The sequence below is a fragment of the Aquarana catesbeiana genome, linkage group LG06 (genome assembly GCF_042186555.1).
Source record: "Aquarana catesbeiana isolate 2022-GZ linkage group LG06, ASM4218655v1, whole genome shotgun sequence".
In the NCBI taxonomy this organism is placed as follows: domain Eukaryota; kingdom Metazoa; phylum Chordata; class Amphibia; order Anura; family Ranidae; genus Aquarana; species Aquarana catesbeiana.
The window spans coordinates 334,291,002-334,316,462 of NC_133329.1; the positions used below are offsets into that span (position 1 = coordinate 334,291,002).

The 25,461-nt window shown below is 44.9% G+C and overlaps 1 protein-coding gene across 8 annotated transcripts in view; it reads left to right on the top strand.

The window, feature by feature from the left end:
• Positions 1-25,461, top strand: part of LOC141147786 (intelectin-1-like) — a 175,154-nt gene that overhangs the window by 136,104 nt on the left and 13,589 nt on the right. For all 8 annotated transcript variants that reach the window (XM_073634965.1, XM_073634964.1, XM_073634962.1 and 5 more), the window contains exon 5: positions 762-920. In XM_073634965.1, the coding sequence (XP_073491066.1) occupies positions 762-920 (159 nt within the window). The remainder of the gene's footprint in view (positions 1-761; positions 921-25,461) is intronic.

Consider the following 25,461-nt stretch of genomic DNA (forward strand, 5'->3'; position numbering starts at 1 on the left):
CAGTCTGGAGTCCGGTGCATTTCTGTTCACTGGTTCAGGTGCAAATTTTTGCCTGAATATGCACCTGAACCAGACCTAAATGCGCACGGGACCCTTTTCAAAACTGCACTGCGGCTAACCGCATCCACTTCACATATATGTGAACCCAGCCTTACTCTGATTGCTGTATCAATGCTGACAGTTCTGTGAAGTGGTGGATTTCCTGGAGATCTGTGTAGTCTGATCACTTGTGGATTGCCAGGGAAGTGGTATAATCCAATCACTGTGTAACAGCTAACAGCTCTGTAAAGTCCATGTTTACACCTAAATGTGGATTTCATGGAGTGGCCAGCGACTGCTGAAAGCCTGCACTCAGACAACAGCAGAGCAGAGAGAAGAGAGTGGCAGCCTTGTGGAGCTAGAGTTCAGATCCTCCCAGATGGCGAGGGCACAGCTGGGGTTGCAAGACAATGCATTTAGAAGGATGACCTCCTTTGTCAAGTCTTGAACTCAACTCTATGATGCAGCCACAGACTGGTGCAATGGGATTAAACTAACTGGTTCCTCACTGCTCAACCTAGCAGTGAGCTGTGAGATGCACATTTCAGATTTGGAAGTGAAAGAGTTTGTACTCAGAGAAAGAACAAAAGCTTAAAGTTTTCAAAAGAGCCACATTACGACCAAAGTTAAACCAAAAACCTACTGCAGAAAACAACCAAGTGTTTTACAATATCATATGATAAGAGCATGGTTATAACTTACACATTTTTTTGTGCATGCAGAATCCTGGCTATTACGACATTATTGCTGATAATTTGGGTATATGGCATGTGCCGAACAAGACTCCACTGTCTCTGTGGAAGAGCACCTCGATTCTAAGGTACCGCACTCAGAATGGGATCCTTTCCAATCATGGAGGAAATCTGCTCCATCTCTATACGGTAAACAGTCAAACCTGAAGAGTTGTCAATTGCATTGTATAAGTTTTATATGGTAGGATTTGGGATTTAAAGTGTATTTAGTTCATCTCCTCAACACATGCAAATGTTCACATCAAGCACAGACTTTCAGAGATTTCATTGAGATTTCTCTGAAACAGTCCTGTGGCATTCTGCAAGAAACCACTGGAAGTAATTTGTACTGTGGTAGTTATGCACGCACTGATCTTGTTGCTGAAAACCTTTTCAGGTGGTAAATTGGAAAGATTGGACCACCAAAAGCAAATATAAATTGTTGCCAACATCCCTTGTAATATAAATTTGTAAGCAGGTACAGTGGGACTTTAACGGCAACACATAGATAAACCAAAGTAATATTGTAAAATACACCATTTTATTTAAATACATAGAGAAAAAGTTGGTGTATACATCACCGTGTTAAAACAAGACATGACATAAAAGGAAAATTGCTGATATGGAAGTATTGCTGTATTTTCAGATGTTTTCTTTTATGCCCGACACGTTTCAGGACAAAACCTAAATCCCTTTTCAAATAGAATATCATAAGATCAAAGCATTAGAACCATCAGCACAGAGGTCATAATGTGTATAAACACAGATTGTTCATCTGCCAAGGTTTGAAATATCCCCCACACTCACTCCCAAAAGGGTATTGTGAGGCCCCAGATGTTCCACCCAAGGATCCAAGGTGTGACCCCCTAAACAAAATTTTAAGGCAATGTAGTACATAGGTATGGAGCTGTGATAGTTGGAAAAGAAGCCGGTAGTGGAAGAAGGTCTTAATCCTTAGAGACTCCAGGGACACGGCTATCCGCGAGGGTGGGGCGGCAGCATTCAGAGCAATTGACAAGACTCCCCTATCAAATTTTTACAGTAATTTTCCTTTCCTGATGGACTCCATGGCAGCATACTTATGGGTTAAACTCGCCTCCACTTCTCCCCTATAGGACCCCCCTCCCATAAATCTTTGCTCTGAGCCAGAGGCTGTGTTCCATATCTAGCCTCCTTAAGGGGGGGGGATTCCTGCTGCCATGGAGTCCATCAGGAAAGGAAAATTACGGTAAGAATTTGATAGGGAGTTTTCAGTTTTCCTGACAAACTGCCTGAGCTGTAGACCCACTCCTGGTCGAGTGAGCAGACACTACCTCCAAAGGAGCCAGGCCCTTGGCTCTCTGAGCATGTTGGATGGCCTAGGCAATCTGTGCCACAATCATCCTAGATGAGGTACGTTCCTCTGTTCTTTCTGGCAAAAGAATGAACAGGTGCTCTGAAGCCTGAAGGAAGTTGTAGCTTTGTATTATTAACTTCACAATATCTGAAGGATTCCTAGAACTGAAGGAAGGCACTGCTGGGAGTCAACTCAGGATCCCCTATTTACTAGACACTTTAACCAACTAAGCCAGAGCGCGCCCTCTCCCACGTCTAAAGGACGCAAGTTAGATTTCTAAGGTTGGCAGAACAATTTCTTGGCTTGCATGAAGACTCATGCACCCTTGGAAAAAGAGTCAAGCATAGGTAATAGCACCGCTCGAACTGAAAAGAATGTTAAGAAAAGTTTTCCATGGCCAGTGAATCAAGCGCCGAGGCTTTTAATGCCAACGTGATAGCTATGTAAAGGCAAACTTGACAGAGAGGCCTTTAATGGAGACAGCCCTAGAACACTCCGCTCCAATTCCCGAGGGGAAGTTGAGAACAAGAGGTAGACTTCATTTGGAAAAACCTCCGCTTACTCCAAGGTCCCAGCCTAGCTGCTCCCTTGAAGAGTTGTTGGACAGGAAAAAATGCCTAGACCAGGGTACACCTATGAAAGCTGATAAAGCTGACATGTGAACTCTGAGGGAGCTGACCGATAGGGCCAGAACTAGATCCAACTGGAGGAAGCCTAGACTATTTAGAACTTCTAGATCATTACATGATCTGTCGGAAGCAGGCATGTATTTGAGCAAACTTTGGCCAGATTCTTAGTTTAGTTTGCATTCATTCTTCTAGTATTCAAGAGGGTGGAGATGACTCTGGAGGAGCAGCTGAGGACCTCCAATCTCGAAAACCAGGTGGTCAGATGCAACTGTGCTGGACATGGATGTAGAACTGCACCCAGAGACAGAAGGTCTGGTCAGAGGAGAAGGTGCACTGGGTTCCGGAAGCTGAACTGTGCTAGCAAGGGGAACCATGGCCTAACTGGATAATAAGGCATCTCTGCCACTACCTCCACAACCTCTGTTCGGAGTCTTCGAAGAAACCCGAGGTTCACCAGGACTGGAAGAATGTACAGGTCCCACTGCATTTCCAATGATCTATCAGGGCATCTGTACCTGAAAACCTCCACATGTAGAGACCATTCGTTGTTGTCCAATTGGACTGTGGAAAGAAAGTCTGTTAGAATATTTTGGACTCTGGGGACATAAGGTGCTGAGATGTAGGCTTGATTCTTCTGCGCCCAAGACATAATCAGCTCTGCTTCTCGTAACAGAGAACAGGCTGTAAGTCCCCTTTGTCTTTTAACATAGGAGACTGCCATAGTGTTGACTAACCTAAGAGCACTGACGCTCCCTTCATTATATGGTAAAAAAGGCCTGTAGGGTGCAGAAGGCTGCCCGTAGTTTCAAAATGTTCAACACAATCTGAAAAATTGACAGCCCCGCCTGCACTGAGCCAACCCTGAAAGGCAGCAAGCCCCACTATTCTCTATTGCTAGCATCGGACGTGACTGTGAACCAGGAAATGGGGCAATGAAATGGCAGATGAGCCAGTTTATCTATTGCAGCCACCAAGGGACTCACTCTCATGACTGAGGTTATGTAGATGACCTTAATTCTGCTTCCTGGCTCCCACTGCTGAAGAAACCCTTTCCAAAACGGCCGCCTTCTCCAGCTGCCACTTGACTCTTGGATTCGTAGATACTGAAAGGCTTGCAGGTGGGAAGAAGGCAGGGCCAGGAGTATTCTGTTCCAAAACATCGGGATCCAGAGTCAATTCAATGGTCCTCTTGAATATTCTGAACTGAGCCTCGAGGCACACAGGAGACTAAGTGGGCTCCAGGTGACTCTTTTCCAGATTCAGCTGCCAAACAAATTTGAGGAGCATTGAAAAGATCTGAGCTCTGGGCTCCAACAGCTTACCTTTGTTTTGAGACAGTAGGAGAAGGACATCCATGTAACTATGCAGGCGTATGATCCTTGGTTTGATAAAGACAACCAGTAATAGCCTGAAAATACACAGTGTGATGTTGAAAGCCCAAATGGCTGGAGCTGGAGATGGTCTTGACCTACAGCGAACTTAAGGAACTAGCGGAAATCTTCTACAATGGGCACATGAATGTAAGCATCTTAGGTCTATTGGAAACAAGCCAGTCATCTGGCTGGACCCCCTATGAATCGGGGACAATGTTTCCACCTTCATCTTCTCCTTCACTGAAAATTGTCCCCGGTGCGCAGGGTCCAAAATCCACTGAAAGGAATCCGAGATGAGGAGGACTTCTGATGGCCAATGCATGTCCCAAAAGACTGTTTTGATGTCCCAATAGTCTGAGAACTCAATAGCTTCTTGGATACCCGATATCAAGCTTCTAGCATACTTCTGAGGGGAAATCTGGTCTCCACACCAGCTCTTCTTAAGATCCCCACCTGGTCTGTAAAAATGTCCGACCCTGCACGCTCTGAACCTTATTCTCTAGACTGTCATCTTCCAGCCTATTAGGCGCCGGTCCTGAGACACAACCCCAACTTGCCAACTGTGGCCTGGGTTGCGGTCGGTGCTATCCAGTTTGCCAAAGATGAAGCTCCCTCAAAGGAAAAGCTATATTACGCCTGTTAGAGGCGGGATCAGCAAGCCCAAGCCCCAGCCATAGCACTCATTTGCCGTAACTGACCAGAGCATAACCCACGCCACCATGCGAATTATGTCATTTGGAGCCTTACTATGAAAGCCAACACCAGCTCCGGCTCCTGAAATACAGAGTTTCTGAAAATGCTCTTGAAAACTCTGTCCACATTCTCCAACTACATCTTCATTCTTTTCAACATGGCCACAGGATGCCCAAGCCGACTTTCGGGCTATTCACTGCATCTTCCAAGAAAAAGCGACATGTTTGCTGAGAAGGGAGGTATACCTCGCAACCTTGCTCCAATCATCCAAAATGATGTCCTCTAGTTCTGTTAGGAATGGGAAAATAGAACACTCTCTAAGGCTACCTCCTATTGCAACCCCAAAGTTGCATGAATTAGAGTGCGACTTTGGAGTGCAACCTCGATATGACTCTGAGTGCAGCCTGAACCAACTTTACAGTCTCGGGATCAAAGCTGCATCAAAAAGGCACACCAAGTAGTGCAGGAACCTTTCAGAGTCGGTGCAACTTTAAGTCGCATAGATTGGAATGGGTGCCATTGAAATCAATGGGCTCGTTTTGTGACCGTATGTGTCCACAGTCGCATGACAAACCGCACTAGAAGAAAACAGAGCCCAAAGTTCTTACAGAACTTCCTCTTGCTTTGCAGGAGATTACAGGTTTCATTCATGTAAATACACCCATCATCGCTCCTCCCAAGACCTCCTGCTCTCAAACTCCCTTGTCACCTCATCCCATGCTCGCCTTCAGGACTTCTCCAGAGCCTCCCCCATCCTCTGGAATGCTCTACCCCAATCCGTCCGATTTTCTCCTACTTTATCCACTTTCAGACGATCCCTGAAAACTCATCTCTTCAGAGAAGCCTATCTGGCCCCCACCTAACAACTGTACATTTATCTTCTCAATCAGCACATCACCCATAGTTATTACCTCTCTTGTATCTCTTGACCTTCCCTCTTAGATTGTAAGCTCTAAGGAGCAGGGCCCTCTGATTCCTACTGTATCAAATTGTATTGTATTTGTACTGTCTACCCTCAAGTTGTAAAGCGTTACGTAAACTGTTGGCGCTATATAAATACTGTATAATAATATAATAATTACCTTAACCGCAAGGCGTTACAAGGGTAAAGAGACTCATCTCCCTCTGCCTCACTGTCTGAGGACTTAATAGATGGATAGCTTGGTTGGGACAGTTCCAGTTCTTCCTGGTCGTCCTAGCGGGAGAACATGCTGCAATGGCTGTTGAACTTTGCATGTGGCTTGCATTCCACTCTTTAAGGGATTCTTGCACCATGTGCCTCACCAGAGATTCTATTTGCTGGAAGTCGCCATCCCCTCTTCCAACCTCATAGGCTTTAGCATAGCTCACACAGAGACTTGCCCTCTGGGACTGGAGTCCCGCATTCCCAGCAGGCTCCCTCCTTGGAGCGACTGACATAGCGGTGGGTGCGTAAAGGAGGATTCACAGTAAGGATGAGCCGAACACCCCCCTGTTCGGTTCGCACCAGAACATGCGAACAGGAAAAAAGTTTGTTCGAACACGCGAACACCGTTAAAGCCTATGGGACACGAACATGAATAATCAAAAGTGCTAATTTTAAAGGCTTATATGCAAGTTATTGTCATAAAAAGTGTTTGGGGACCTGGGTCCTGCCCCAGGGGACATGGATCAATGCAAAAAAAAGTTTTAAAAACAGCCGTTTTTTCAGGAGCAGTGATTTTAATAATGCTTAAAGTCAAACAATAAAAGTGTAATATCCCTTTAAATTTCATAGCTGGGGGGTGTCTATAGTATGCCTGTAAAGGGGCGCATGTTTCCCATGTTTAGAACAGTCTGACAGCAAAATGACATTTCAAAGAAAAAAGTCATTTAAAACTACTCGCGGCTATTGCATTGCCGGTCCGACAATACACATAAAAGTTCATTGATAAAAACGGCATGGGAATTCCCCACAGGGGAACCCCGAACGAAAATTTAAAAAAAAATGACGTGGGGGTCCCCCTAAATTCCATACCAGACCTGTTGGTATGGATATTAAGGGGAACCCTGCGCCAAAATAAAAAAAAAAAAACGGCGTGGGTTCCCCCCAAAAATCCATACCAGACCCTTATCCGAGCACGCAACCTGGCAGGCCGCAGGAAAAGAGGGGGGGATGAGAGAGCGCCCCCCCCCTCCTGAACCGTACCAGGCCACATGCCCTCAACATTGGGAGCGTGCTTTGGGGTAGCCCCCCAAAACACCTTGTCCCCATGTTGATGAGGACAAGGGCCTCATCCCCACAACCCTGGCCGGTGGTTGTGGGGGTCTGCGGGCGGGGGGCTTATCGGAATCTGGAAGCCCCCTTTAACAACGGGACCCCCAGATCCTGCCCCCCCCGTGTGAAATGGTAAGGGGGTACAAAAGTACCCCTACTATTTCACAAAAAAACTGTCAAAAATGTTAAAAATGACAAGAGACAGTTTTTGACAATTCCTTTATTTAAATGCTTCTTCTTTCTTCTATCTTCCTTCATCTTCTTCTTCTTCGGGTTCTTCTGGCTCTTCTGGTTCTTCCTCCGGTGTTCTCGTCCAGCGTCTCCTCCGCGGCGTCTTCTATCTTCTTCTCCTCGGGCCGCTCCGCACCCATGGCATGGTGGGAGGCTCCCGCTGTGTGACGCGTTTCCTCTTCTGACGGTTCTTTAATAATGGGGGGCGGGGCAACCCGGTGACCCCGCCCCCCTCTGATGCACGGTGACTTGACAGGACTTTCCTGTGACGTCACGGGGAATGCCACAGGGAAGTCCCTTCATGTCCCGTGCATCAGAGGGAGGCGGGGTCATCGGGTGGCCCCGCCCCCGTTATTTAAGAACCGTCAGAAGAGGAGACGCGTCACACATCGGGAGCCTCCCACCATGCCAGCATGGATGCGGAGCGGCCCGGAGAAGAAGATGAAGAAGAGAAGAAGAGAAGAAGATGAAGAAGAGATGAAGAGAAGAGCGGGAGCCTCCCCCCATGCCATGGGTGCGGAGCGGCCCGAGGAGAAGAAGATAGAAGACGCCGCGGAGGAGATGCTGGACGAGAACACCGGAGGAAGAACCAGAAGAGCCAGAAGAACCAGAAGAAGAAGAAGAAGAAGATGAAGGAAGATAGAAGAAAGAATCAAGAAGCATTTAAATAAAGGAATTGTCAAAAACTGTCTCTTGTCATTTTTAACATTTTTGACAGTTTTTTAGTGAAATGGTAGGGGTACAAAACCCTTACCATTTCACACAGGGGGGGGGCAGGATCTGGGGGTCCCCTTGTTAAAGGGGGCTTCCAGATTCCCGATAAGCCCCCCACCCGCAGACCCCCACAACCACCGGCCAGGGTTGTGGGGATGAGGCCCTTGTCCTGATCAACATGGGGACAAGGTGTTTTGGGGGGCTACCCCAAAGCACCCTCCCAATGTTGAGGGCACGTGGCCTGGTACGGTTCAGGAGGGGGGGCGCTCTCTCGTCCCCCCCTCTTTTCCTGCGGCCTGCCAGGTTGCGTGCTCGGATAAGGGTCTGGTATGGATTTTGGGGGGACCCCACGCCGTTTTTTTTTTAAATTTTGGCGCGGGGTTCCCCTTAAAATCCATACCAGACCTGAAGGGCCTGGTATTGAATTTAGGGGGACCCCCTCGTCATTTTTTTTTTTTTAATTTTGGTTCGGGGTTCCCCTGTGGGGAATTCCCATGCCGTTTTTATCAGTGAACTTTTATGTGTATTGTCAGACCGGCAATGCAATAGCCGCAAGTAGTTTTAAATTACTTTTTTTCCTTTAAAATGTAATTTTGCTGTCAGACTGTTTTAAACATGGGAAACATGCGCCCCATTACAGGCATACTATAGACACACCCCAGCTACGAAATTTAAAGGGATATTACACTTTTATTGTTTGACTTTAAGCATTATTAAAATCACTGCTCCTGAAAAAACAGCCATTTTTAAAACTTTTTTTGCATTGATCCATGTCCCCTGGGGCAGGACCCAGGTCCCCAAACATTTTTATCACAATAACTTGCATATAAGCCTTTAAAATTAGCACTTTTGATTTCTCCCATAGACTTTAAAAAGGGTGTTCCGCGGCATTCGAATTTGCCGCGAACACCCCAAATTGTTCGCTATTCGGCGAACTTGCGAACAGCTGATGTTCGAGACGAACATGAGTTCGCCTCGAACACGAAGCTCATCCCTAATTCACAGCTTCTACTACGAAGGCTGGGCCTTGACGGTGCCCTATGCCAAATACATTTGGAAGAGAAATGTTTTGACCCAATGAGGTTTATATCATCTCATGCCGTGTATTGCCAATCTGACCTACAGGGAAAAAAAAGTAAAATAGGAAAAAAAAGTGAAAGAAAATGGTTTAAAAACCTCAAAAGAGTACCCAAATCAGCAAGGAAAGGGTTAAACCCACCCTCTCAAGCTGCTACACAAGGGCTGGCCACAAGGGGGGGCAGTGATACACTCACAGTGTAAACTGCACAGACAGACAACCTGCACAGCTGATCAAATCATAGCAGAATCACACAGGAAGCATACCAGGGTGTTTAGTGCAGAAAATATGACTGCGATGATTGCACACAGCCAGGGGCGTAACTAGAAATCACAGGGCCCCATAGCAAAATGTTGTATGGGCCCCCCTCCTGCAAACAGCCCCCCCAGGCGAAAAATGGGCATGGTTTAAGCGTAATATTGGGCGTGGCTTAAATGGGCGTGACTCAAATGGGGTGTGGTTAGAGTCTGCGATGAACGAGGGATGGAGGGAGAAACAAAGGAAGAAAGAGAAAGAGGAAGGTAAAAAGAGGAATGGAGGGACAGCAGGCCCAGATCCTACACCACAATAGAAATATGTGTATTCCAGAAAGTTTAACAATAAGCAGATAAAGATACTCCAAACATCTGGTGTTAGCGCTTCAATCATCCCGGCACCATGGTTGTTATGGTGTCAGGGTGACTGAAGCGCATTATTCTATTATTACATCGTAATATAAAATGAAATAATTCAACTCACCATAATGCAGAATCAGAATCAGTGGGAGCTCTGAGCGTGTCACTTGCCACGTCACCTGCCACCAGATGCCATCAGGTGTTCCCAGCGGAGTGCTTCCTTACATCTCAGGTGTCCCTAGCAGAGTGCTTCCTTACATCTCAAGCGTCCCCAGTGGAGTGCTTCCTTACATCTCTGGTGTCCCCAGCGGTGTGTTTCCTTACATCTCAGGTGTCACTGTCCCCAGCCAGCGGAGTGCTTCCTTACATCTCCGGTGTCCCTAGTCAGCAGAGTGTTTCCTTACATCTCAGGTGTCCCCAGCGGAGTGTTTACTTACAGATCAGGTGTCCCCAGCGGAGTGCCTCCTTACATTTCAGGTCTTCCCAGCGGAGTGCTTCCTTACATCTCAGGTGTCCCCAGCGGTGTGCTTCCTTACATCTCAGGTGTCCCCAGCCAGCGGAGTGTTTCCTTACATCTCAGGTGTCCCCAGCGGAGAGCCTCCTTACATCTCAGGTGTCCCCAGCAGAGTGCTTCCTTACATCTCAGGTGTCCCCAGTCAGCGGAGTGCTTCCTTACATCTCAGGTGTCCCCAGTGGAATGTTTACTTACATCTCAGGTGTCCCCAGCGGAGTGTTTCCTTACATCTCAGGTTTCCCCAGCGGAGTGCCTCCTTACATCTCAGGTGTTCCCAGCCAGCGGAGTGCTTTCTTACATCTCTGGTGTCCCCCCATTGGAGCCCTAATATATCCCAGCCGGCCGGTGTCCTGCCGAAAAAGGTCCCCCGGCGGATAATGCCCCCCTGTACTGTGCAGACACAGCGCTTGCACGGTACGAACCACAACGGAGCCGGTGAAAATAGCCGAAGAGGAACAGCTGTACATGTCTTTGCGGGGCGTGTTTAAACAAATGAAGGGCGGGTTTAAAGACCGGCTACAATAGAAATTGAGCTACGGCTCTGCCCAGTTCTGGACAGCCGCACTTCGGAATATAGCTTTTATTGTAAAAATCCAAAAATACAAGCCACAGCAGAAAATGGGACAAACGAGCTGATGCGTTTCACACGTAACAGTGCTTAACCATATCTACCCTACCGCCAAAAACAATGTGATATATATATATAAATATATATATATATATCTATATATATATATATACTAAGATATAAGAGACATGTGACTTCATGTGTGGTCGATTGAATCCAGTTACCTGATTACCTAATTACCTAATTAGATATTCAATTAAATCAACTAAATTGACAAATGTGTTGAACATGTGTGCCTACTCCATACCCCGCTAGTAGCTAAGGCTTATCAGAGTATCGCCAGTGGTCACCGTTGGCTGGTCTTGATCATGGAGAGGAAAAGCTTCAGGTAGTCGAATAACGAAATCGGTCCTTAGGAGGAGGAAAAAAAAGGAACACAGAGCAAAGATTTATGGGAGGGGGGTCCTATAGGGGAGGAGTGGAGGTGGGGTTGACCCATACATATGCTGCCATGGAGTCTGTCAGGAAAAACACATTTCAAAAAAGTTATAAGAAATTTTAATGCGTGAAATAAGTATTTGACCCCTTATCAATCAGCAAGATTTTTGGCTCCCAGGTGTCTTCTATATAGGTAAAGAGCTGAGATTAAGAGTGCTGTCCACAGAAGCAATCAATCAGATTCAAATCTCTCCATCATGGCCAAGACCAAAGAGCTGTCCAAGGATATCAGGGACAAGATTGTAGACCTACACAAGGCTGGAATGGGCTACGAGATCATCGCCAAGCAGCTTGGTGAGTGTGTGACAACAGTTGGTGCGATTATTCGCAAATTGAATAAACACATAATAACTGTCAATCTTCCTTGGTCTGGGGCTCCATGCAAGATCTCACCTTGTGGAGTTTCAATGATCATAACAACGGAGAGGAAGCATCTGCATTCAGCAAGGACTGAAATCCTGCAGCGTCCGCAAGGTCCTCCTGCTCAGGAAAGCACACGTACAGGTCGTCTGAAGTTTGCTAATGAACATCTGAATGATTTAGAAGAGAACTAGGTGAAAATGTTGTGGCCAAATGAGACCAACAGCTCTTTGGTATCAAGTTAACTCGCTGTGTTTGGAGGAGGAGGAATGCTGCCTATGACCCCAAGAACACCATTCCCACCATCAAACATGGAAGTAGAAACATTATGCTTTGGGGGTGTGTGTCTGCTAAGGGGATAGGGCAACTTCACCGCATCAAAGGTACGATGGACGGGGCCATGTACCATCAAATCTTGGGTGAGGACCTCCTTCCCTCAGCCAGGGCATTGAAAATGGGTCGTATTCCAGCATGACAATGAGCCAAAACACATAGCCAAGGTAACAAAGGAGTGGCTCAAGAAGAAGCACATTAACCACTTCCCGCCCAAGGTACGTCCTGGGACGTCCTTGACTTTGAGCGGGTATATCTGAATGATGCCTGCAGCTACAGGCATCATTCAGATATCGGCTTTTTCAGCCAGGCGATTCCCTACACCATAAGAAAGATCATAGCGGCTGTTCCACTGCTTGATCATTCTTACGGGCGGCGAGAGGGGACAACCCCCTCCCGCTGCCCTCTGGTGCTTCTACCGACTCATCGCTTCCATCTGTGAGTCGGAGAGAGGATCCGCCGGCTCCGGATGGTGACCATAGAGATTTTCGGTGGACCAGATGGTTGCCAGGATCTCTATGATCGTTCGGAGGCCGGGCGCAATGTTATGACGTCACGCACGGCCTCTGCATTCAAACAAATGGCGCCGCCTCGGCTGGGAAGCCAAGATCGTTTATTTAGTTTTTTTTAATTTCAGGCTTCCCAGCCTAGAGGTGAGATGTGGGGTCTTATTGACTCCATATCTCTCTGTAAAGAGGACCAATCATGCCATATTCCTATTACAAGGGATGTTTACATTTCTTGTAATAGGTATAAAAGTGATCACATTTTTTTTTGTTTTGTTTTTTTTTTTTGTTTAAAGTGTCAAACTAAAAATAAAAAGTAAAACTACCAATAAGAAAAATTAAATTTTTTTAAAGCGCCCCTGTTATTGTGTGCTCGCACGCAGAAGCGAACGCATATGTAAGTCCCGCCCACATATGAAAACAGTGTTCAAACCACACATGTTAGGTATCGTTAGAGCGAGAGCAATAATTCTAGCCGTAAAACATGTAACCAGTAAAAAATTTTAAAGCGTCGCCTATGGGGATTTTTAAGTACCGAAGTTTGGTGCAATTCCATGAGCGTGTGCAATTTTGAAGCGTGACATGTTAGGTATCTATTTACTCGGCGTAACTTCATCTTTCACATTATGTAAAAAAATTGGGCTAACATTAATGTTTTTTTTTTTTTTTTAAAGCATGAAACAAAAAGAAAAACGTGTTCGAAAAATTGCTGCGCAAATATCGTGCAACGACCGCCATTGTATTCTCTACAGTCTTTGCTTAAAAAACATATATAATGTTTGGGGGTTCTATGTAATTTTCTAGCAAAAAAATGATGAATTTTACATGTAGGAGAGAAATGTCAGAATTGGCCTGGATGGGAAGTGCTTAAGGTCCTGGAGTGGCCTAGCCAGTCTCCAGACCCTAATCCCATAGAAAATATGTGGAGGAAGCTGAAGGTTCGAGTTACCAAATCTCAGCCTCGAAAACCTTAATGACTTGGAGAGGATCTGCAAAGAGGAGTGGGACAAAATCTCTCCTAAGATGTGTGCAAACCTGGTGGCCAACTACAAGAAACATCTGACCTCTGTGATTATCAACAAGGGTTTTGCCATCAAGTACTAAGTCATGTTTTGCGAAGGGGTCAAATACCTATTTCACTCATTAAAATTCAAATCAATTTACAACTTTTTTGAAATGCGTTTTTCTGAATTTTTTTGTTGTTATTCTGTCTCTCACTGTTAAAAGAAACCTACCATTAAAATTATAGACTGATCATTTCTTTGTCAGTGGGCAAATGTACAAAATCAGCAGGGGTTCAAATACTTTTTTTCCTCACTGTAAGTGGCAAGTGTGTCCTAATAATGATAGGCGGTGCACGTCGCGAGTCAGTCCAGAGACCGTTAATCAAGATGGCAGACAACAGTGTTAGTGCGTGCATGGAACAGCATGTGGTGAAGTTTCTTGTGAACGAAGGCGTAAAACCTGCGGATATCTACGGAAGACTATAAGCACAGTACAGTGATGAGACGCTCAGCTGTGGTAAGACATTTGAATAGTGTAAATGTTTCAAAGATGGCCATACGTCCGTCAGTAACAATCCTGGCTGTGGTTCCCAGCCCACAGCAGTCATTCCTGTGAACATTCAGTGCGTGGAACGTATGATCCTGGATAAATGACACATAACCTGTTGTGAAATTGCACAAGAGACAAATCTTGATGATGATGAAGTAAAACAGGATGTCGTAGGATGGTTCAGGCATACTGACAAGTCATTCTATGCTGAAGCTTTCCAGGCATTAGTTAAATGCTGGGATGAGTGTATAAATGTAGCTAGGAAGTATGTTGAAAAATAAATGCAGTTTCCAGTCCTTGAAATTTGTTCTTTTTTTATATAAACCCAAAAGTCCCGGTTTCACATGAACACCCCTCCTATTTAAGCTTATCAATCTTTACATGTGATGGCTCCGTTATTTTTTTATTGTTTTGTAATTTTTACCGGATGATCTGCCAGTAACACACTTTATGCCGCGTACACACGGTTGGAATTTCCAACAACAAATGTACAATGTGAGCCTGTTGTCGGAAATTCCAACCGTGTGTAAGCTCCATCGGACATTTGCTGTCGGAATTTCCAACAACAAAAATTTGAGAGCTGGATCTAAAATTTTCCGACAACAAAATCCATTCTCGGAAATTCCAATCGTGTGTACACAATTCCGACACACAAAATTCCACACATGCTCGGAATCAAGCAGAAGAGCCGCACTATTGAACTTCATTTTTCTCGGCTCATCGTACATGTTGTACGTCACCGCGTTCTTGACGTTCGAAATTTCCAACAACATTTGTGTGACCGTGTGTATGCAAGACAAGTTTGAGCCAACATCCGTCGGAAATAAATCCAAGGTTTCGTTCTCGGAATGTCCGATCGTGGCTTTATTTTACACGGCATTACTGTCTTAATGTGTCTCCACACTGGATGGAAGAGCCTGCACTGGACAGCAGCATTGTAAGTCTGCTGTCCAATGGAGGCTCCTCCATCCATTGTAAGTCTGTTCCAAACCCTGTTCCAAATTATTATGCAAATTCTGTTTCAGTGTCACAAATATTTAATATTTTGTTTTTCAGTTTAACTCATGGATGGCATTGTGTCTCAGGGCTCTTTTGATCACTGAAAACAATCTCAGACACCTGTGATAATTAGATTGCCAAGTGAGCCCAATTAAAGGAAAAACTAGTAAAGGAGGGTGTTCCACATTATTAAGCAGAGCACCATTTTCAAGCAATATGGGGAAGAAAAAGGATCTCTCTGCTGCCGAAAAGAGTGAAATAGTTCAAAGCCTTGGACGAGGTATGAAAACATTAGATATTTCATGAAAACGTAAGCGTTATCATCGCACTATTAAGAGATTTGTGGCTGATTCAGAGCACAGACGGGTTTCGTGCAGATAAATGCATATTGAGGAAGATTTCTGCCAGATCCATGCATCGGATCAAGAGAGCACCTGCTAAAACACCATTACATAGTAGCAAGCTGCTGGTGCCCCTGGAGTCCCACGGACATCAAGGTGTAGAGTCCTCCAGAGTCCAGGACTATGCAACTGTGCATAAGCCTTCCATTCGGCCACCACTAACCAATGCTCACAAGCAGAAACGGCTGCATTGGGCAGAAAAATACACGAAGACTAATTTTCAAACAGTCCTGTTCACTGATGAGTGCCGTGCAAACCTGGATGGTCCAGATGGATGGAGTAGTGCATGGTTGGTGGACGGCCACCCTGTTCCAACAAGGCTGCGACGTCAGCAATGCGGTGGGGAGTCATGTTTTGGGCCGGAATCATGGGAAGAGAGCTGGTCGGCCCCTTTAGGGTCCCAGAAGGTGTAAAGATGACCTCTGCAAAGTATGTGGAGTTCCTGACTGACAACTTCCTTCACTGGTACAGAAGAAGGAACTATGCTTTCTGTAATAAAATCATCTTCATGCATGACAATGCACCATCTCACGCTGCAAAGAATACCACTGTATCAATGGCTGCTATGGGGATAAAAGGAGAGAAAGTCATGGTGTGGCCTCCATTCTCCCCTGACCTCAATCCTATTGAGAACCTTTGGAGCATCCTCAAGCAAAAGATCTATGAGGGTGCGAGGCAGTTTACATCCAAACAGCAGCTCTGGGAGGCTATTCTGACATCTTGCAAACAAATTCAAGCAGAAACTGTCCAAAAACTCACAAGTTCAATGGATGCAAGACTTGTGAAGCTGCTATCAAATAAGGGGTCCTATGCTAAAATGTAACGTGACCTGTTAACATGTTTAAAAAGTTAAAATGTTTTTCAAAGTTTGATTGAAATAGCTTTTGATTTCAGTAAATATGCTGCAAACACAGCAAATGACAATTTTCAGTTCTTTACAACCTATAAAGTGTTTTTAAACTTACTGTGCATAATAATTTGGAACAGCGCATTGTAAGTTTTTTATTTTGAAAAAAAAACTGTTATCATTAGGAGGTTTGTTCAATAAAATTTGAATTGTACTCTTAATAGTTGATAACATGAGAATTATGCTGACTGTTGTTTACATCAGTTATTTAGGTAAATGAGAAAAATATCAATGGCATAATAATTTAGAACAGGGTGTAGATGGACTTGACTAACAAATTAGGCAAGCAAGCAAGCCTGGACACTCAATCAGTGCTGGAGTGATGGTCACTGGAGAAGAGCCAGTTGTCACATTTTGAATTGGGGCAATTCGCCCTTCCTTTCTGCTTTGGACAAACCTTCTGTCAGGTCGTCTGGTTCAATTTTAGCCCAGTAACCTTTCGCAAATGCCGTCTGTCTTTTTTTAACCTGACTAACTATGTGGATTTCCTCTTGTAGCAGTTCAAAAAGAAGTTGGACAAGTCCAGTTTGATAAGTGTCCAGTTCATAGAATCCAACAACAAAGATAGTGGATGTCTTGATTGCTCTGCGGGATTGTTACACATTGATTTACACGTGTACTCTCCCTTCTAGTTGCTGCCTCATCTGCTCCACAGAATCAGTTCAGAAAGAATCCAGTCCTTCTCATAGCTCTGGACTTGATGTGGATGGTATGGTACGCATATTATTTGTCTGTTCTCCAGCGGTCCATTCCCACGTCCAGATTATCCAGATCTGCTGTCACAGGGTCTGATCTGCCACCCTGTTTCTTGGTGATTGGATCTAACAGCATGTGTTCTGTTTCAAATGAGGCTAAATGCATTGACATACCCACCAGTCTGTCTGGACAGCATAGTTACCTGCTGACTTGGTACCATCCACAGGCAGCTAAACCACTTGCCTACTGGGCACCTTTACCCCCTTCCTGCCCAGACCAATTTTCATCTTTCAGCTCTGTTGACTTTGAATGACAATTGCGGGGTAATGCAACACTGTATCCATATGAAATTTTTATAATTTTTTTTCACACAAATAGAGCTTTCTTTTGGTGGTATTTAAACACCACTTTTAATTTTGCTAATTAAATGATGCACCACCAGTGTCGCACTGATGAAGCAACACTCGTAGGCATTGAGGAGGCACTGATGAGGCTGCACTGATAGGTGGCACTGATAGGTGGTACTGATGGGCACTGGTAGGTGGCACTGATAGCCAGCACTGATAGGAGATACTGATGAGGAGGCACTGATGAGGCTGCACTGATAGGTGGCACTGATAGGTGGTACTGATGGGCACTGGTAGGTGGCACTGATAGGCAGCACTGATAGGAGATACTGATGAGGAGGCACTGATGGGCACTAAATGGCAGCACTGATGAGCATTGATTGGCAGCACTGGTGGCCACTGATAGGCAGCACTGATGGGCAATTTTGGGGCTGCACTGATAACCAGCACTCTGATAATCAGTGCCCTGATTATCGGTGTCGATGTCCCTTTCACACAAGCCAGATACCGGCTCTCCTCTTGCACAAAGAAACCGGCTTGTGTGTACATCGTGATCAGCTGTGATTGGACACAACTGGTCACATGGTAAAGGGCCACTGTGATTGTAGAGAGAGAGGGGTTGAGAATTTGAATGAGACACACAGCGCATAGCGCCTCCATCCCTATTGGTTGCAAAAGAGGAAAGGTTGGGACTTTGAATGAGGTGCGCGCTAAACAGTAGATACGTAAAGGGTGTGGGACACATGGGATAACCATATGCATTAAGTCATACAGTGATTCAATGCAAAGTATTGATGTTAGAAAAAGTTTATTAGTAAGCAACCTTAACAAAAATGTTGAATTCATGTTTAACCACTTAAGGACCGCCTCACGCCGATGTACGTCGGCAAGGCGGCACGGGCAGGCAAAATCACGTACATATACGTGATTTGCCTCCCGCGGGTGGGGGGTCCGATCGGACCCCCCCCCGGTGCCCGAAGCGGTCCTGTTATGTCCCCCGGTGATCGGAGGTGAGGGGGAGGCCATCCGTTCGTGGCCCCCCCCCTCGTGATCGCCGCCGGCCAATCAGATCACTTCCTTTGCTGCTGTATGCTAAACAGCAGCAAAGGAAATGATGTCATCTCTCCTCGGCTCGGTATTTTCCATTGCAGCGCCGAGGAGAGAAGACTTCACTGTGAGTGCACCAACACTACACACACAGTAGAACATGCCAGGCACACAAAACACCCCGATCCCCCCCCCCGATCGCCCCCCGATCCCCCCCCAATCACCCCCCCCTCCCTGTCACAAACTGACACCAGCAGTTTTTTTTTTTTGTTTCTGATTACTGCATTGGTGTCAGTTTGTGACAGTTACAGTGTTAGGACAGTTAGTATTAGCCCCCTTTAGGTATAGGATACCCCCCTAACCCCCCCTAATAAAGTTTTAACCCCTTGATCACCCCCTGTCACCAGTGTCACTAAGCGATCATTTTTCTGATCGCTGTATTAGTGTCGCTGGTGATGCTAGTTAGTGAGGTAAATATTTAGGTTCGCCGTCAGCGTTTTATAGCGACAGGGACCCCCATATACTACCTAATAAATGTTTTAACCCCTTGATTGCCCCCTAGTTAACCCTTTCACCACTGATCACCGTATAACCGTTACGGGTGACGCTGGTTAGTTCGTTTATTTTTTATAGTGTCAGGGAACCCGCCGTTTATTACCGAATAAAGGTTTAGCCCCCCGATCGCCCGGCGGTGATATGCGTCGCCCCAGGCAGCGTCAGATTAGCGCCAGTACCGCTAACACCCACGCACGCGGCATACGCCTCCCTTAGTGGTATAGTATCTGAACGGATCAATATCTGATCGGATCAGATCTATACTAGCGTCCCCAGCAGTTTAGGGTTCCCAAAAACGCAGTGTTAGCGGGATCAGCCCAGATACCTGCTAGCACCTGCGTTTTGTCCCTCCGCCCGGCCCAACCCAAGTGCAGTATCGATCGATCACTGTCACTTACAAGGCACTAAACGCATAACTGCAGCGTTCGCAGAGTCAGGCCTGATCCTGCGATCGCTAACAGTTTTTTTGGTAGCATTTTGGTGAACTAGCAAGCACCAGCCCCAGGCAGCGTCAGGTTAGCGCCAGTACCGCTAACACCCACGCACGTACCGTACACCTCCCTTAGTGGTATAGTATCTGAACGGATCAATATGTGGTCCGATCAGATCTATACTAGCGTCCCCAGCAGTTTAGGGTTCCCAAAAACGCAGTGTTAGCAGGATCAGCCCAGATACCTGCTAGCACCTGCGTTTTGCCCCTCCGCCCGGCCCAGCCCAGCCCACCCAAGTGCAGTATCGATCGATCACTGTCACTTACAAGGCACTAAACGCATAACTGCAGCGTTCGCAGAGTCAGGCCTGATCCCTGCGATCGCTAACAGTTTTTTTGGTAGCATTTTGGTGAACTAGCAAGCACCAGCCCCAGGCAGCGTCAGGTTAGCGCCAGTACCGCTAACACCCACACACGCGCCGTACACCTCCCTTAGTGGTATAGTATCTGAACGGATCAATATCTGATCCGATCAGATCTATACTAGCGTCCCCAGCAGTTTAGGGTTCCCAAAAACGCAGTGTTAGCGGGATCAGCCCAGATACCTGCTAGCACCTGCGTTTTGCCCCTCCGCCCGGCCCAGCCCAGCCCACCCAAGTGCAGTATCGATCGATCACTGTCACTTACAAAACACTAAACACATAACTGCAGCATTCGCAGAGTCAGGCCTGATCCCTGCGATCGCTAACAGTTTTTTTGGAAGCTTTTTTTTGAACTGGCAAGCACCAGCGGCCTAGTACACCCCGGTTGTAGTCAAACCAGCACTGCAGTAACACTTGGTGACGTGGCGAGTCCCATAAGTGCAGTTCAAGCTGGTGAGGTGGCAAGCACAAGTAGTGTCCCACTGCCACCAAAAAGACAAACACAGGCCCGTCGTGCCCATAGTGCCCTTCCTGCTGCATTCGCCAATCCTAATTGGGAACCCACCACTTCTGCAGCGCCCGTACTTCCCCCATTCACATCCCCAACCAAATGTAGTCGGCTGCATGAGAGGCATTTTTATGTCCTCCCGAGTACCCCTACCCAACGAACCCCCCCAAAAAAGATGTTGTGTCTGCAGCAAGCGCGAATATAGGCGTGACACCCGCTATTATTGTCCCTCCTGTCCTGACAATCCTGGTCTTTGCATTGGTGAATGTTTTGAATGCTACCATTCACTAGTTGAGTATTAGCGTAGGGTACAGCATTGCACAGACTAGGCACACTTTCACAGGGTCTCCCAAGATGCCATCGCATTTTGAGAGACCCGAACCTGGAACCGTTTACAGTTATAAAAGTTAGTTACAAAAAAAAGTGTAAACAAAAAAAAAAAAACACATACAAAAATATAAAATAAAAAAAAATAGTTGTTGTTTTATTGTTCTCTCTCTCTCTATTCTCTCTCTATTGTTCTGCTCTTTTTTACTGTATTCTATTCTGCAATGTTTTATTGTTATTATGTTTTACCATGTTTGTTTTTCAGGTCTGCAATTTTTTATACTTTACCGTTTACTGTGCTTTATTGTTAACCATTTTTTTGTCTTCAGGTACGCCATTCACGACTTTGAGTGGTTATACCAGAATGATGCCTGCAGGTTTAGGTATCATCTTGGTATCATTCTTTTCAGCCAGCAGTCGGCTTTCATGTAAAAGCAATCCTAGCGGCTAATTAGCCTCTAGACTGCCTTTACAAGCCGTGGGAGGGAATGCCCCCCCCCCCCACCGTCTTCCGTGTTTTTCTCTGGCTCTCCTGTCTCAACAGGGAACCTGAGAATGCAGCCGGTGATTCAGCCAGCTGACCATAGAGCTGATCAGAGACCAGAGTGGCTCCAAACATCTCTATGGCCTTAGAAACCGGAAGCTACGAGCATTTTATGACTTAGATTTCGCCGGATGTAAATAGCGCCATTGGGAAATTGGGGAAGCATTTTATCACACCGATCTTGGTGTGGTCAGATGCTTTGAGGGCAGAGGAGAGATCTAGGGTCTAATAGACCCCAATTTTTTCAAAAAAGAGTACCTGTCACTACCTATTGCTATTATAGGGGATATTTACATTCCCCGAGATAACAATAAAAATGATTAAAAAAAAAAAAATGAAAGGAACAGTTTAAAAATAAGATAAAAAGAAAAAAAAAAAAAAGAAAAAAAAAAAAAAAAAAGCACCCCTGTCGCCCCCTGCTCTTGCGCTAAGGTGAACGCAAGCGGCGGTCTGTCGTCAAACGTAAACAGCTATTGCACCATGCATGTGAGGTATCACCGCGAAGGTCAGATCGAGGGCAGTAATTTTAGCAGTAGACCTCCTCTGTAAATCTAAAGTGGTAACCTGTAAAGGCTTTTAAAGGCTTTTAAAAATGTATTTATTTTGTTGCCACTGCACGTTTGTGCGCAATTGTAAAGCATGTCATGTTTGGTATCCATGTACTCGGCCTAAGATCATCTTTTTTATTTCATCAAACATTTGGGCAATATAGTGTGTTTTAGTGCATTAAAATTTAAAAAAGTGTGTTTTTTCCCCAAAAAATGCATTTGAAAAATCGCTGCGCAAATACTGTGTCAAAAAAAAAAAATGAAACACCCACCATTTTAATCTGTAGGGCATTTGCTTTAAAAAAATATATAATGTTTGGGGGTTCAAAGTAATTTTCTTGCAAAAAAAAATAACTTTTTCATGTAATCAAAAAGTGTCAGAAAGGGCTTTGTCTTCAAGTGGTTAGAAGAGTGGGTGATGTGTGACATAAGCTTCTAAATGTTGTGCATAAAATGCCAGGACAGTTCAAAACCCCCCCCAAATGACCCCATTTTGGAAAGTAGACACCCCAAGCTATTTGCTGAGAGGCATGTCGAGTCCATGGAATATTTTATATTGCGACACAAGTTGTGGGAAAGAGACACATTTTTTTTTTTTTTTTGCACAAAGTTGTCACTAAATGATATATTGCTCAAACATGCCATGGGAATGTGTGAAATTACACCCCAAAATACATTCTGCTGCTTCTCCTGAGTACGGGGATACCACATGTGTGAGACTTTTTGGGAGCCTAGCTGTGCACAGGACCCCGAAAACCAAGCACCGCCTTCAGGCTTTCTAAGGGCGTGAATTTTTGATTTCACTCTTCACTGCCTATCACAGTTTCGGAGGCCATGGAATGCCCAGGTGGCACAAAACCCCCCCAAATGACCCCATTTTAGAAAGTAGACACCCCAAGCTATTTGCTGAGAGGTATAGTGAGTATTTTGCAGACCTCACTTTTTGTCACAAAGTTTTGAAAATTGAAAAAAGAAAAAAAAAAATGTTTTTTCTTGTCTTTCTTCATTTTCAAAAACAAATGAGAGCTGCAAAATACTCACCATGCCTCTCAGCAAATAGCTTGGGGTGTCTACTTTCCAAAATGGGGTCATTTGGGGGGGTTTTGTGCCACCTGGGCATTCCATGGCCTCCGAAACGGTGATAGGCAGTGAAGAGTAAAATCAAAAATTCACGCCCTTAAAAACGCTGAAGGCGGTGATTGGTTTTCGGGGCCCCGTACGCAGCTAGGCTCCCAAAAAGTCCCACACATGTGGTATCACCATACTCAGGAGAAGCAGCTAAATGTATTTTGGGGTGCAATTCCACATGTGCCCATGGCCTGGGTGAGCAATATATCATTTAGTGACAACTTTGTGCAAAAAAAAAAAAAAAAAATGTGTCACTTTCCCGCAACTTGTGTCAAAATATAAAATATTCCATGGACTCAATATGCCTCTCAGCAAATAGCTTGGGGTGTCTACTTTCCAAAATGGGGTCATTTGGGGGGGGTTTGTGCCACCTGGGCATTCCATGGCCTCCGAAACTGTGACAGGCAGTGAAGAGTGAAATCAAAAATTTACACCCTTAGAAATCCTGAAGGCGGTGATTGGTTTTCGGGGTCCCGTACGCGGCTAGGCTCCCAAAAAGTCCCACACATGTGGTATCCCCGTACTCAGGAAAAGCAGCTGAATGTATTTTGGGGTGCAATTTCACATAGGCCAATGGCCTGTGTGAGCAATATATCATTTAGTGACAACTTTTTGTAAATATTTTTTTTTTTTTTTTGTCATTATTCAATCACTTGGGACAAAAAAAATAAATATTCAATGGGTTCAACATGCCTCTCAGCAATTTCCTTGAGGTGTCTACTTTCCAAAATGGGGTCATTTGGGGGGGTTTTGTACTGCCCTGCCATTTTAGCACCTCAAGAAATGACATAGGCAGTCATAAACTAAAAGCTGTGTAAATTCCAGAAAATGTACCCCTATAACTTTTGCGCAAAACAATAAATATACGCTTATTGACATTTTTTTACCAAAGACATGTGGCCGAATACATTTTGGCCTAAATGTATGACTAAAATTGAGTTTATTGGATTTTTTTTATAACAAAAAGTAGAAAATATCATTTTTTTTCAAAATTTTCGGTCTTTTTCCGTTTATAGCGCAAAAAATAAAAACCGCAGAGGTGATCAAATACCATCAAAAGAAAGCTCTATTTGTGGGAAGAAAAGGACGCAAATTTCGTTTGGGTACAGCATTGCATGACTGCGCAATTAGCAGTTAAAGCGACGCAGTGCCAAATTGGAAAAAGACCTCTGGTCCTTAGGCAGCATAATGGTCCGGGGCTCAAGTGGTTAAAAATGTCATACATATAATAAACCCTTAATAAAAGATTCAATCATGCAATCATAAAAAGCTATAGCATGTAAATATAGAATTGGAGCTAATAATACAAGTAGATGAAACAATACAATAAATACAAAATGAGCAAAAAATGCATGTGTGGATATCAGGCATACAATGCATGTTGATGATGAAATGTTTGCATCTAAAGGCTTGGCGCATTTCATGGGATTTCTACTCACCAGGAGCAAGTGCATTGTGTGTAACTATAAAAGGTATAAAATAGTATTTTGATCTCATAATTGGACAAAAATTGTGGTAAAGGCTGGGGGGGAGGAAGATAAGATAAACCCACCCAGAAAAAGTTCCCTTCCCTACTTTACTCACACGTTTGCTCACAGGTCAATATGTAGAGCCATGGACAGAAGGTCATCTGGGGATGTCTACCCCAGGAACTGTGGGAGTGCTTCCCCACAGAGGTTGGGGCACATATGAAAGAACCTTAGGATAGGTGCAATTCTCCAATCGTGTAAATAGGGGTAGCACGGTCGACATCCCAAAAAGGGGGGCTGTGAAGAAAATATATGTAAATTTTTAATGTAGTCACCATGTAAATTATTATATAGCTAGTTCCTTAGTACCATAGGGGTGACTAGTGATTAGATCCCTTGGAGAGGAGTTCTAAAGACCCAATGTGAGTTATTGTGCTGATATACCTCATTAGGAGTGATTCAAATGAAAAATGTTCCTAGGTTAATGGCACCTAGGAATTGAAAGTCAAGTGTGTGGTAAAACTGGTGTCTAAAGTGAAAAGTAAGGAGAAAAAGAAAGGACAAATAAGGTGCAACCCATGTGGAGTCCAAAATAGGAACATACGAAAACCAAAAGGAATGAACAAAACTGAAAAACTAAAACACACTACCAAAACAAAGTGCCTATATCAGACTGGTGTTTCCATATTCCAATAGTGATGAAAAGTATAGTGGAATGGTGCAAAGAGACAACCAAGTGTAATGTCTTATAAAAATGCTGTATGTACCCGATCAACCCCCCTGTAATTGGTCCTTTACCCTGATCTGTGATCAGTTGTGTCCTAAGGACACAGCAATCACAGAGTGTGCCGCCCATGTGCCTCAGCTGGCATGATCATGGGAGGATGTCACATGATGCCCTCCCAGAACTGACTGACCACACTGTAGCCATCATTTGGCTATTGCGCGGTCAGGAAGTGGTTAAAGTGGCGCTAAACAATAACCTTAATTTTTCAAAAATAATCCATAGACATCCACCACTTAAAGTGTTTCTAAACCCACAATAGTAAAATCAGTCTGTATATGCAATAAAGCATGCTTGTTATACTCACTGTGGAACCTAAGGAGTTAATCCTCTGCATCATGT